The following is a 14,558-nucleotide window of genomic DNA, read 5'->3' on the forward strand; positions in this document are numbered from 1 at the left end:
CAGCTGTTTTCTCCCCCAGCACCGAATGCTGTTGGCAGCCAATCACAGATGGAGCTAAAACCATCCTCAGCAATTTATGCGGCCACTTCCTCCAGATTTCTCACAAGAGAATTTCTGGACCAGAATTCGTTCCTTGCTTGCCCAGACTTTTGATCCTGCATTGGAAATCAAATAAAGGCTTTCTGACCAGTGCTTCTTGCACGATTCTAGGTGCTTGATACAAAAACTGGGAATGCGCTGCAGCTGTTACAGAGTGGTAACTGTGGGGCTGGGCTGAGACCTTGCCTTTGAAAGGGTATCGGCTGCTCCATGTTTTCACTGTCATTGTGGGCTGCTCCACAAAGCGGCATTGCCATGTGTACCAGAGGGAGCTGCTTGCCTTGCCTCTCAAATGTAAAGTGGCATGTATTCAGTTTCCTAACAAAGAACCTACAGCCTAGAGATCTGCGATATTTAAGGAATAGCTTCTGGTTGAAATGCTTTTTGTTTGTTTGTTTGTTTGTTTCACACCTCAGCTTTTATTTGGTTGTCCCAGCTTCCTGGAGTCTGACATTAACAGAGTAAAAGATTGTTTCTGCTTTTTTATTTATTCCTTTATAGATCTTGCTGTTGGCTGATGCTGCCAGTTTTCTGGCTTACTGGATTGTGGCTTCTGTCCTGTTTGAGGCTCTGAATGGAGTAAATGACACTGCAATCCTAAAGCTATATAATTTAGCACACAAATGGCGTATTGGGAGGGGGGAGCCATTGTCTAAAGGACACAGTGTGAAAACCTAAACTGATGCTTAAATTACATACGATTCTGTTAAAACTTTGTGTAAGAATTATATCTGAAGTACAAAACAGAGAGCATCACACTGCTAGGATCACTCAGCTGAGTGCAGACAGGGGCTAAAACCAAACAAAATCCTTATCTGATTTCTCTGCAGATTCACCCAGGCCTGAAAAGAGAGAAACCAAATGTCCCATCCCAGGATGTGATGGCACAGGGCATGTGACTGGGCTGTACCCTCACCACCGCAGTCTCTCAGGCTGTCCACATAAAGTTAGAGTGCCACTAGAAAGTGAGTATCATCACTCTGCAGTCCAGAATAACAACTGGATCTGGCCCGGTATTTTGGGTAGTGTGTGCTCATGCTGGAGAAGGAACCCACTTTTTGTGGGTGAGATGACAGAATGAGGCTGAGAGGGGAGCTGTCACACCTTCTTTGCCCTCCAGCTCTTGGTCACAAGTCCTACTTCCACACATGTGAAGCTCAAGTACCCCTTAGCAGTACTGCTACAAACAGCAGTAGGCTCCTCAGGATCAGAGCCAAACCATCCCCACCCTGCCAGCAAACCTGCATGCTGTAGTCTGATGAATCTTCAAGATCTTGCTTGCCCACGCCTTTGCTACACAAATCACCTGCTTCTTTCAGAGCTGTGACCTGATTTGCCATAATCACACACCGAGGCTGCTGGTTTTCATTGCCAATAACCGAGAGGCCTGGGCATGCTTATTCAGAGATGTTTCCAGTGTCCTTCTCACCACTGAGCTCAAAAATGTTACTTCCATCGGTACATCCCAGTGTTGGTGCATAGCACATCCTTCTCATATGACTGTATCGTGCTAACTCTTTTATGCCCAGTCCAGCCTGAATTTCCCTGCTTATTTCTAGCTGTGCTTATCCGATTACATTGGTTTGTGTGTGTGTGTGTGTGTGTGTGTAATCCTGCAATGTGATGCAATGAAATGCTGCATAATAAGCCAAAATCTAATGTGAAACTATTTGTTTAAACAACCTAGTTAGATTGTTTTTTGTGGTGGCATGCATAACAACAAATGAAAAAGATATTTGCACTTTACCAACGTCCTGTTCCTAAGTGTAGCTCTCCCCTTTTTTAAATCTAGGACTAAATTTTAATTGTGGAAACATCTGCTGGGTTAAACAGGCTGCTGCATTTGGAAGACCTTAGCAACATTAACTTTCTAGAAAGTTAAAATTAACAAGTCCATGTTAACTATCACACTTCTAATCAGATGTGTTCTATTCTGCTGGTAAAAAAGAAATTGAAAAAATATAATTTGGTTCCTGACAGAACAAACCAGTTGACTGAACAGTCAGCTTTTTAGAAGCACGGTACCCTCAAAGGGGTAATGCTGTACTGTAGTTATGAAGGCAGATGTACAAAGACATATTCTGTTTTACACACACATGCATCTCAGTCTTACTAAAGATGATCCACATCAAAGGGCATAAGAATGTACATGCAAGAAGCTGTAACCACTGCTGAGAGTATAAGCCACTGTTTAGGAGCATGACAAATTGGTCTAAAGTAGTTTCAGCACAGCTCAGATGATCAGAAGGTATCAAGGTTCAAAAGGGACGTACTCAGATCAGATCATCTGACACAGGTGCAAGGTATAAAAGGACTCCCTGTACCTCAGAGCTTGCCCTCCTTGAGGCAGAGAGCAACTGCTGCTATACGTAGCACAACTGTGGCCCGGGTCCTTTATCACCCCCCTTTTCTAGTCACCTGTGTTAGTGGTGTATGAATTGGAGGGCAAAGGGCTTCATGATGTAGTAACATCCTTGCTACTTCCATCTTTGTTCTTTTTAAAGTCCCTAGGAACAACGAAGTGCATGTGGGAAGCCACACTACAGCAATACAGGGATAAACTGGTATGTGCCAGAGGCACCAGTGTCTTGCTGTGTTGTAGGTCCTTTGCTTCTCCTTTTCTTTTGTGGTCAAAATGTGACAGAATTGAGAATCTGAGTCTGAAGAAGAAATATTCATGTTCCTTAATAAATGTATTTTTAATCAATGCATGTTATTGTCACCTTTTTTTTTTTTTCTTATTCCTCTTTAGTTCTTGCCATGCATGAAAATGTTTTGAAATGCCCCACCCCGGGATGCACTGGAAGAGGACACGTCAACAGCAATCGCAACACACACAGAAGGTAGATCAGAAAAGTTCCTGTCCACTTAAAATCTAACATGTACTCAGCAGTAAACTGATGGTCACATCTTGGAATTAGCTGTTATATATTACACTGCAGAATGCCTATGAACTGCAAGGGTAGCCTGTATTATTTATAACCAAATCATTGTGTTTAATTTCATTATATAAAAAATGGCTGCAGCACTGAGGACGGCAAATTCCACTAGTATTTTTCACAGATGAGATTTTCAACTACAGTTTCATCACAGACCTCACTGTGAAACATCATCATGTGCAAGGCATAGAAATGAACAAATGCATTATTATTGCTACAACTGGAAAACCCAGCGGGAAACCACAGCATCTTTGCTTTGCACCACTTACATGGTAGTCCTTGGCAGGAATGTCCATCAAGGCACATTCCCTTTTAGCAAACCAGAAAATTGTAAGTGGAATATTTTAGAATCTGTGTAAAAACTAACTTCATTTATTACCCTCAGGAATATCATCTTCCTGCTTGGAACACTCCTGTCTGTTTAACTTGCTGCCTGCAGAGAGAAAGTAAAATTGAGAAAAGCCTTCCAGACAGGCAGCTGGGGTATCACAGCTGGGCTGCAGGTGAGGCAGAGAGCTGATGCGCTCCGTCTCCAGCAAGCCACGGCTCTCGGCGTGGCTCTTGTCAGTACTGCTTTCTGCTGGAAGCCAGCAAGCCAAAATATTCCATTATAGTGCTTCTGGAAAAATAGAATGCCAATATTACAATCAGACTTGGGACATAAACATTTCAAAACCATTTTTTTTTGTTGAGCTGAGATTTTGTCGGATTTTTTTCTTTCTGCTGCTGATTGATTGATTGGTTATTGCAGGAGCACACTAAAATCAAGGATTATCATGCTATGTTACTATCTTTAATTAAAAAATTAGCCTTTAACCAGAGAAACTACAAGTTCATCTACAGGAATGTACAAGGAACCAGTCATCTTTGCAGCACATCAGCTGTATCATAAAAAAACCCTTGAATAGGATAAGAGAACATGTTCTAATCTAATAAAGCAAATAGGAAAAAAAAAAAAAAAAAGAAAGCACAACTTGAAATGACAAAATGTGTTCTTTGGTAACAGTCACTCACACACCCCTGTTTTCTTTTTCCCCAATTCACTTTCCTTTTAATCAGCAGGAGGTCTATATGCATGGTTTAGCTGATAAAGTAAATGTCATTTGTCAAAAAATTTACTAGTGACTTGCCAGCCACAAAGCATTAAAGCCAAACTGTGGAAAACTCCTACATGATTCACTTTCCAAATATATCACCTCATATACACAGGTTTCACAGTTTTACATTAAGGATTGAAAAACAGGTGAATCTGAGCTACAACAGCAGCACTTCCCATAGATGCACAGGGCACCAGAGGTGTCTGAGGTCAGTGGGTTCCACAGCACACACTCCCTTTACCTGAGATTTCATTTTAATGTTTTTTGTTTTTTTTTCTTCTTGTTTCTTTTCTTCACCCTGATTTTAAACAGCCTTTCTGGTTGTCCAATTGCTGCAGCTGAAAAGTTGGCAATGTCCCAGGAAAAGAACCAGCTCGAGTCTCCAAAAGCTGGGCAATGCCATGATCAGACTCACAGGTAGGAGCTTTCACAAACTAGTCTCTGAAGAATTTCTGCACAAACTCGGTCAATCAACCCTCAGGTCTTTCCCCCATTTCAGATTTCAGCTACAGAGGTAACTTGGTTTTCCAAGATGAACCTCTGAAAAGCTAAATAATTTGACTGTATCTCAAAATTAGCGAGTGTCTTTCTGCTGGTTCTTGTGCATGTGGCTGACATTTAAGACAACAGACGCATCTTTTGAAAGGCAGTCAGATATGTTCTACTAAATCTTATTTCAACACAAATAGCCTAATCGACGGTTCTCAAATGTCCTTCTCCCGTAAACCAAATCTCCTATCTTTCTGAAATGTTTTAAACAATTTTCTTTGACATTATTTCACTTTTAGCAGCTCAGTCCCTATTTATTTTGTGATTCTTTTCAGATTCTTTTCAGAATCTTGCAGTGATCCAGTAAGTAGCATGCTATCTGAAAGGGTTGAGAAGTCTGCTCATTCTGTTTCTCCACCACCGAGTAATTCATATTTTGAGTTTCTTTATTCTAAGATTATTGGCTTAATTAGTTTAATTTATTTTTCTTACAATGGCATCAAAAAGGGGAAACATCTTTTATTGCAATTGTATTTTGTTTGAGAGTTATATGGACCCTACAGACATGCATAATTTGCACATCATTGGCACCACGACCATTACAACCTATTATATTCAGGTCTATTTGGGGACACTTTAATTTGTGGATTATTGACATGATCAGCTCTAATGGTTCCTTCAGAGCCATTACAGAATATTATGTCCATGTGTCTGCCAACTGCACGTGCCTTAACTCTACATATGAAAAGTCCTTAGGAAATTACTAAAGACAAGTAGTTACTGAACAGTAACTAAATGGAATAATACAATATAAATCATTCGTTCCTCCCAAATAACAGAAGCAATTATTTTGGACCATCTCATATTATATTTATACAATACTCATTCACAGTAAAGTGAGGACAATAGCGATCCATAAAACTGTAAGTCCTCTGACTAGCAAAAATCCAGACAATTTTTAGAAATAAAGGAAGCACCATGCTACAGTGGTAATCTAGACGAAGTCAGTATCTTTCTTGTAAATAACCTTCACTGTTACTAAGGAATATTAAAGTTTTTTTATGTCCTCAGCTTGAGAACTTGAATGAAGTCAAAGTACTCTTTGACTGCTAGGTCAGCCACCATATTTATGTCATTTATTTCTCGTATATACCTACCAGTAAGTTTTACAAGAATAGTACCCTTTCTGATACTGAGATAGAACTGCATCCTATTTTTCAAGAAAAGTTAATTTAAAGATATCCTTATATTTCTCATTCACTTTTTTCCTCCTCTCTGCAGGACAAATTTAGCAAAGCAGCCTGAGGTATCTCAATACAATTACAGAGCTTCACAGCCAGTCACTTCCTCGAGAGCCACACTGGTGAAAGAACAGGAGAAGTTTGGAAAAGTACCATTTGATTATGCCAGCTTTGATGCACAAGTCTTTGGCAAACGCACAACAGCACCTGTGGCACAAGGACGAAAAACACCCCAGTTCCTTGAAGGTAAGCTTGACATTCCATTGTCTCTTGTAAAATAAGCAAAATGTCAATGACTTTTTTTTTTTACCTTTTTTTTTTGCTTGTTCTGCTTTCAAACTTCTAGAATTCAATAACTCTCTGTAGGAAGCATCTTTAATCACATGGGGACAGAATGCTAAATATAATTACTATAGATTATATATAGTAAATATAGATTGCTAAAATGCTTAATAATTTTGTAAGAGCAATTATCAGGGGAAAAGATGAGTAAAAAGGAAAGGGTTATGTCTTATCTGTTACCTTCTTCCTTGACTGAATTGTGACATCTTTATGTGATGGGATGCTGCCATGAGAAGTCCTATGTAATGTGTCTGCATAAGATGTAATGAAATATAACATAAAGAAATCCAAGTTAGTTTTTAAAGGCATTTCAGATACCTTTTAGATGCATTCATACAGGTATTATATTATTCCTCCTAGATGACCATGTGCCTCAGCTGCATTACTTCTAGGCCTGGATTGAATTTGCTTTAATATCTCATATTTCTGTACTACATCATATTTGTAGTGCGGAAATATCCAATGCATCAAATTGTTATCAAGGTTCTTCTGCTTGCATCACTTACAGGTTTGCTGAGGTACTCCTCTGTACAAATGAGATACCACAGTGCAAACACATCATTATTGCAGATGCCCTTCACAATCTGCATGGGAAACTTCAGCAAGATTCTGCCATTGACCATTATAAAATACTCATATTTCAAAGAAAAAAAAAAACCTGTTGCCATGAGGGAACTGGAAAAAAAGGGTGTCATTGCACCATATTTGGGTTCAGAAAGAAAATTAATCCAAAACAATGTTACAAAAGACTCTTTAGGTGGTTTTAATTTTGTTCATGGCAAAAAATTTAGTAAAAGAAAACAAAATGCCTCCCATTTATCCCAACAAAAGAGAACATTCATGGTAAGGTGAACAGAAAAGCAGAAAATTTTATATATGAATAGATACATATATAATAAATTGTAATATACTTCTAATACTATAGAATATTATATATGTTTATATATTTATAAAATTTATGTATTTATATATTTATCTGTGTGGGTGTCTGAGTACATACACACACACATGATTGCAGGTATCTATGTGTTTGTGTATATGTATAAATGCCCCATTTAAAATTGCAAATGAAAAGTAGATATTTATCTGGCCTGGAAAATAGGCTTGTTCAAATGAAAGCAAATATGTGCATTGCCAGCTTCTTGGGTGGCAGATTTTTCAATTTTGTTTGTAAAATTGAATTTTCCCTATTAGCTGTCTCTTTGCACAGATGTATGTCTATTTCACAGGTTCATTTCAAGGAAAAAATGATTGAAATGTTTTTATACAAATGAAAATACATACATATGCAATTTATGTATAATGTATATCAGGGCTGAAGTTTGCAGCCTGTTGTTCTTGCAAAGATTGCAGTGTGCAGCTATTATTTTAATGGAAAGGTGAAAGTAAGTGGGCAGGTGAGTGCTTTAACTATGCAGATATACAAAAGTTGGCAATAAGAAGCTGATGATGTAGTGATTGGTTCCGCATCCTATGTAAATATGTAGCTAGCCAAAAGACCATCATTAGCCCTCTGTGGATTCAGCACTTATAAACTTGATTTGTTAACAAACCATGCACCCTTCCTAGCCTGGCTTTTTTTTTTTTTTTTTTTTAATCTTCTGGGGTCAGTATTTTTTTTGCATTTTTTTTGGTTTTTAAATATAATTTGAAGTTAGCTGTAGTAACTGCTAAAAATGTAGACCCTTTTGCTTATGCTACAGTTTTACAGCACGGTAGATAAATCCTTTTCCATTTGCACTGGAGAAAGGGAGAACTGAATCATGTGGGTCTTATGTATTTCTCTACTGAGTTGCCTCCAGTGCTTAGAAAAACTGAATACAGCATTCAGCTACAGTCATTGCACACAAAGTGTTTCTCTTAGAGCATCCCAAGTTTGAGGAAAGATGAGTCCTTCGACGGCTTGTGTAGGTCTTAGCATTAAAATGCACTCAGCCAAAGCTCTACATCCAAAGAGATCCAGAGCCTTGGGGCTCAGATCTTTATGGAGTGAGCAGATGGCCATACACGGAAATGTTCTTGGTGTATCTAGGTGTAGGCTGAGAAATTGGAATTTGCTTAGTTTATCTTTGTAGGACACTGACAGCTACAGACAAAAGAAGTGATTATTGCTTCCTAAAAGCTGAAATCACGGCACTGTATTTTCCTTGAAAGAGTTAATGACATCTCAAGCTCCAAAATGCAAAGCACAGAGCAGAGTTCTTTCTACCTGTTTTAGAATAAGTGGTGCTGATGGACCAGACAATGAGCTACACACACCACTTCTGTCTGTGAAAGTGCTTTTCTGTTCACCTGTTCATTTTTCATTATTCATTATTTTTTTTAATTGATTAAAGGGTAGATTTAAATTCCTAAACATTTCCACAAAATCTGGACTGAATAATCCTAACAGGTAATGTTCTTATCTGATCGCTTTGGTTCATTCAAGGCCTGGTCTTGCTCTCCTTACTCACATAAGCAAAGCTATTTAAATAACAGACATGCATTTAAGTAGGGTAAGCACTGTTGTTTTAGCTAAGACTGGACAAGTCACTGTTGGTTTTTTACACAATAGAGCTCCAAGAGGAAGCCTTTAAAAGGATACATTTACAACTGCATTTGCCCACCAGTGTTGTCAGGTCACGACGGATAACACACTAATGCTTGTCCAGTCTTTCCTTGGACATCGTTGCTTTTAATGCCTGAGTAAAGAACGAGTGAAATCTAAGTAGAAGTCTCAGATGCTTTGTTGAAAAATGTGTATTTGTTAGGTAAAAAATTAAATTATTGTGTTTCTGAAGACATTTTTACAGCAAACCTTTACTGCCAGTAAGAAATGGATTGTTTTAAATGTATTCTTTTAATATTTTAATGTATAAAATAGTAGTCTGCAAAACAAAACTATTTAATGGGAAAAATCTCATACATGCAATTGCTAATCAAATCTCTCTTCAACAGCAAAGCATTTTTCAAATCCAGTGAAATTTTCTAATCGACTGCCTAGTGCTAGCGCCCACACACAGAGCCCTTGCCATGCCAACTCTTATAGCTACGGTCAATGTAGTGAAGACACCCACATAGCAGCAGCTGCTGCTATCCTGAACCTTTCCACCCGCTGCAGGGAAGCAGCAGAGATCCTCTCCAACAAACCACAGAGTCTGTCTGCCAAGGTAGGGTAGTCCAAGAACCTGGAGGGTGTGCTAGCTACTGAACTGTGCGAATAAACTGTCTTTCATGTTAGTGACTGCATTAAATCCCCAAAAAGGAGGCTTCTGTTTGCATGCTCTTTTGAAGAGAGACAGAAAAAAATCAGTAATGCAGTGACCAGTTCTGATAAAAATAAATAAATAGCAGGAAATTTGTTGTTAACTCTCTTAATAATTGAACCTTAAATACAAGGGGGGAGTTTTGTGGGAGCAAAAGAGGTTATTTACAAATCTAGCAACAATCTGTGGTGGATAATGAGTTAGATCTGTTTAAAGAGGGAATTTTCCTCCCTCTGAAACCTGTCATAAGTGATCATTTTGGAGCCTGATTTAAAAAAAAAAAATAATGTGATTAATCAAAGTAATATTTTGCTAGCAATGGAACAGGACTACACCTATTGAGTCTGTTGTGTTTGGAGCTCACGACAGTTTGACGAGGTGTAGGGAGGGAAATAACAACTGACTTTGGTAACGTTCTCCTTTCTGCTGGCAAAAGAGGAGAGTCAGGCCCACAGCGTTTGGAGATAGATAATTTGGGCAAGTCTGTCATAATGGAAAGCTGCCTAATATCGTAGATGTTTGTGTGGATTTCATGTTTTGGTTTCTGCTCTGCGTTTCCTCACAGATCTTTATGATTTACAAATGATACTGTGTGAGCTATGAGCCTTATTTTCTGTGCCATTACATAGTATTATATTGCTGATGAAAATAGACGAGATTTTCTTCTGATGACCATGTTTGCGGGAGCAAGGTTGTTTATTGTTTGTATTAAAGTCACACATGCTCCACTGCAATGAAACTTTTGAGAGCTCTGTGTAGATGAGAGTGCCATTACAAGAACTTGAGAAGAAATCACTGGGAAGTGAAAAGAGGTGTATTTATCAAAACACAGAGTAGCTATGTGTGTTTCTGCTGTAGGACTCTGAGTCATGATGTATGCTCCAAAAGACAGATGACCTATTTCTCTGCAAGTCAGGGTCACTCTTACCTTATCTATTTTAGCACCAGGCTCATTCTGGCTAGAGGTGGCTTCCACAGCTGTTGGTCTACAATTTCATTCACCATCACTAAGAGATTAGCTATTATTCTTTGAGTGGAATCATTAATTTTACCACCAGCACAACACCTTGTTAGGTATTCCAAGCCTTGCGCCTTTGCAGAGTGGTATCCCTTTGCTGCCTTTGATTTCTACTTGTGAAATCTTGGATCTTGAAATCAATGTTGAGAGATGGCACGGGGTAAGCTTCTTAAAGTGTGTCCACATACATCCCCTTTATTTTATATATATATATATGACTCAGTCATTATCTGCCCCAAAGACTGCTCACAGAACCTTTCCCAGGTGACAGATCCATCCCTGATATCTGCTGCAAAAAGCTCCTTCCAACAGTCTTCAACAGAGACTTCTTCTAGCAGGGGAATGGAAACTAATGCCAATGGCTGGATTAAATTGCTGCCGCAGCCTTTGGCTGACCTCGGCAATAGACCTTTCTTGCCAGAGAAGAGCAGTAAAGGGACCAGGCATAACCCAAAGATTTTCTCCTCTGTACCTGCTTTGCAGTTGCCAAATCATGGGGAAGGTTTGAATGGAAGTGAACATAACAGTAATGATATGGAAGGGCACTTGGGGCACATAGCTTACTCCTTTTTCACAGCCAGGATTCCAGCCTAAAAGAAAATCACCTGCATACCTTGCTATCTGCCTGCCTCCACTTTTGCCAGACTTTCTGGAGGGCATACTGCTACAAAACATCTGACAGAAGAATCAGAATGAGCTTCTGGCCAGAACACAGGCAAGTAAACCCCAAACCAATTTGGTGGCCAAAACCACACAAAACCCATTTTTATTTGGTTTTTGGCTATTTATGACTTTTATCATACAGGATTCAAACGAAAAATTGTGGAATTAAATCACCAGATTCTCTTCAATGAAGATGCTTTCTTATTTTTAAATATGAAGAAAAAAAAAAAGTATATTTTTAAAGAGATTACTCTCTATTTATCAAAGTTTTTGAATTGTTTTGTGGCTGGTATTGACCACAAAGGTAAATGTTTAACTGCTAGAATACCTCACAATTTTTAAGATGATACAAAACATTTCTTGGGACTTTATCAGTGTTTGGACACAGATGATGCAGCATTGACAGATGACTACAGAGTTAGTGATTTCCTTTTTCTATTCTTGGTAGCACGTGCATTCACCAGGTCTGAAAATACCTGTGTGGGGTGGCTGTGTTCAGAGCACCAGAGTCCCAGACTTCTTAGCCCTGCCCCTCACCACATTTCTTTGTTCCTTTGCCTGAGAAAACCTGATTAAAATCCTCCATACTTTAGCAGATCAAAGGTTCTGGTTTGAAAAGGTGTTTGCTCTTGTGTGAGCATCGGGCAGCCTCCCAGCAACCCAAGTAGTGACGCTTTGCAGATGGGAGGCAGTGTAGTGGTAGAGCAAGGACAGTGGGATGGCAGAGGATTTCCTGGACTTGCTGGAAATACTTTCCAAGTTACATATTTGTCAGAGCTGTAAAGATGTGCTTTTAAGTTTTAAAAGCAGAATCTGAACTTCAAACATTTTGAGCTAGTGTCATTTTCTCATATTCACTCAAGGCATGCATATGTCACCTTGCTCAAACAAGTGGGGAGAATATCAAAATATTTTTCAGCAGAAGTTTATTCCCAAAATATTTTTTAATTTGTCTCTCAAGTTTTATTGCTTGATCTTCGGAGTACTGTCCATCTTTTAGTAAGAGCTGAATGTTTTACCTTGTATATTCACCACTTTTCTGTACATATAGAACACTTAAATGAAAAAGTGTTCTATACAACATAGTTCCAAATTTCATTAATTTAATGGATTTTTCAAATGCATATCTCACCTTTTCTACATATCAGATCAAAACAGAGAGTCTAAGCCAAAAAAAAGAAAGGGGAGGGTAGCAAAGGTAGAGAAAACAGATTACACATTAACAGTACCATTGGTAAGAAAACCTACAAAAGACATCTGATGTAAAAAGGTAATTTACGAAATATCAAGATCAAAAATATGAATTTATAAATTAAGCAATTTCAAGAATAAATTTATTCTGAAATGAGAAATAAAATGGATCCTAAGTTTTCTCCATGAATTATCTATCAGCTGCATACAAATTACTAAGATCATCAGATACCTTGATGATACCTTTTTCCAAAATACTTCATACCACATTTATGTTACATTATCTGAGCCATCCAACCTCCACCTGGGACTATAGTAAACTGTTTCCCTGAATATGGTCCCGATCAGCCAATACTCATGCTGTCTTGTGGTGGCATTTGACTTGCAGTTCACCTAGCTTCATTCAGCTCTCTTTGAAGTCAACAGAAGGACTCCCCTAGAAGGCTTAGCCTACAGTTTCTAGCACAGTGCTAGTCTACATCATCATAGCATCCAGGGATCTTCCCTCTTTACAGCCCTCACCACATTTATGTATCACAGAGGTAGCTGCAAGCAGTACAGTTTATCTGTATCCTTATCACTACTGCTTGCCAAACATTTTGTTGACTGTTTTGGTGTTTTTCCCACCTGTTTAGACAAAATGGCATATGCACATTATGCCTTGAAAGAAAACAAAAAATGACACTTGCTAAAAACGTTTAAAGTTCAAATTCTGTTTTTGAACAAAATTATGTCATCTCTCCATTCTTGGATATTGATGATGGTGATAATTACATCAATTATTTCAACAATGTAGTTAGTAACCAGCACGTTTTTCAGGCAGTCCTTTATTCCAAATAGTGTAAAGCCTAAATACAGGATGAAAAACCAGCCAAGAATATCAGTAGGTACCATCCTGTTATACTGCTGTGCATATTGCTCCTTGAGTACATTCTTGGCTAGCTTTTTTTAATTTGTGAATTGCTCTGGGCTGAAATCGTGACTTCATTCTTGTCTCAGATGTTGCTGGGCAGTTACAAGTTTTCTTATTTTGACCCAAATTAGTATTTTAATTTGCTGCAGAATAAATCATTTGCTTAAATTAAAGTCTGAAGAACTGAGGACCAGATGCACGTATTTTTATTGGCTGGGAGTAGAAAAGATTTTACTCTTTTGGATGAAGTTGAATTAAGAATAGTATTCATACACATGGCAAGATATCAGTTTCAGAGTTACTCCCAATACCAGAACTGAGGAGCTTTTTTGAGCTTTCCAAACTAGACTGAACTGCTAGTGGGAATGCAAAATCATTGATAATTTTGTTTCCTTGGACTTAGTATTAAATTGTATGGCTGATGCCTACCAAAGAATACATAAAACCCCTTATACATAATGATACAATCACCTTAAGGTCACAGGTTTGAAATAAGATTCATGCAGACACAATAATTCACTCTTTCTGAACCAGCTATGAGATAAAGCTTAACTTGCAATCATTACTGAAGACACACTACAGAGTATTAAATATTGTGAGTGATCAGATGGACCAAAAGCATATGAAAAAATGCAGGAGTAATTTGTCACAAAAAAACCCCATCCTTTATTGTCCTAGCTGATGTAGTTCAGTTTTAGACAAGACTTAATAATGTACTAGAAAATACTCTATGATATTTATGTCATAAAACAAAGGAGGCTGAAAAAGCTTGACTTTAATGTACAAAGCACTTGAAGAGGCTAGACACCATTTTTTTTTGTTTACATATTTAAATTAGTCTTCATTTTAGATAGATATTCATAGTAGAGTACTACTTGTACCTTATCTTTTCACCAAATAGATCCTGGATAAAGAAAATATTTTTCTCTCACTTTTTATTGTGGACTCCTTTTTCCAGCAGCTTATAAAATCTGTGGGGATAATTACATCGTCACTGATGTGGGAGTAGATAAGGAGTGACCCAAATTTAATTACCATATCCTCTCACTCTCATTGATTTTTCTTTATTGTTTCAGTGGATTTTTTCCTGGTTTACACCAGTGTAAATGTAAATAAGATCAAAATCAGGCCCCAAAGATTTACACAGCTGCAAACTAATATAGGTTAGGAAATAATAAGATACATTTACATCTTTATTTTGCTCACATTTTAAAGAAGAATCAGAACAGTTTACATTATTTTGGTAACTATATTTTAAATATGTCATGATAAATTGATAAATATAGACCTGTTCACACATGCACTAGAGTTGACAGTAATA

At 38.0% G+C, this 14,558-nt stretch overlaps 1 protein-coding gene across 3 annotated transcripts in view; it reads left to right on the plus strand.

The window, feature by feature from the left end:
• The window catches only part of ST18 (ST18 C2H2C-type zinc finger transcription factor), a 101,263-nt gene that overhangs the window by 57,362 nt on the left and 29,343 nt on the right, over positions 1–14,558 (plus strand). For all 3 annotated transcript variants that reach the window (XR_008820971.1, XM_056333042.1, XM_056333043.1), the window contains exons 7-11: positions 930–1,064; positions 2,852–2,942; positions 4,448–4,552; positions 5,906–6,111; positions 9,145–9,356. Coding sequence is in view for 2 of the 3 variants with exons in the window: in XM_056333042.1 (XP_056189017.1) it covers positions 930–1,064; positions 2,852–2,942; positions 4,448–4,552; positions 5,906–6,111; positions 9,145–9,356 (749 nt within the window). In the remaining variant the exon portion in view is untranslated. The remainder of the gene's footprint in view (positions 1–929; positions 1,065–2,851; positions 2,943–4,447; positions 4,553–5,905; positions 6,112–9,144; positions 9,357–14,558) is intronic.

Source organism: Falco biarmicus, chromosome 3 (genome assembly GCF_023638135.1).
Source record: "Falco biarmicus isolate bFalBia1 chromosome 3, bFalBia1.pri, whole genome shotgun sequence".
Classification (NCBI taxonomy): domain Eukaryota; kingdom Metazoa; phylum Chordata; class Aves; order Falconiformes; family Falconidae; genus Falco; species Falco biarmicus.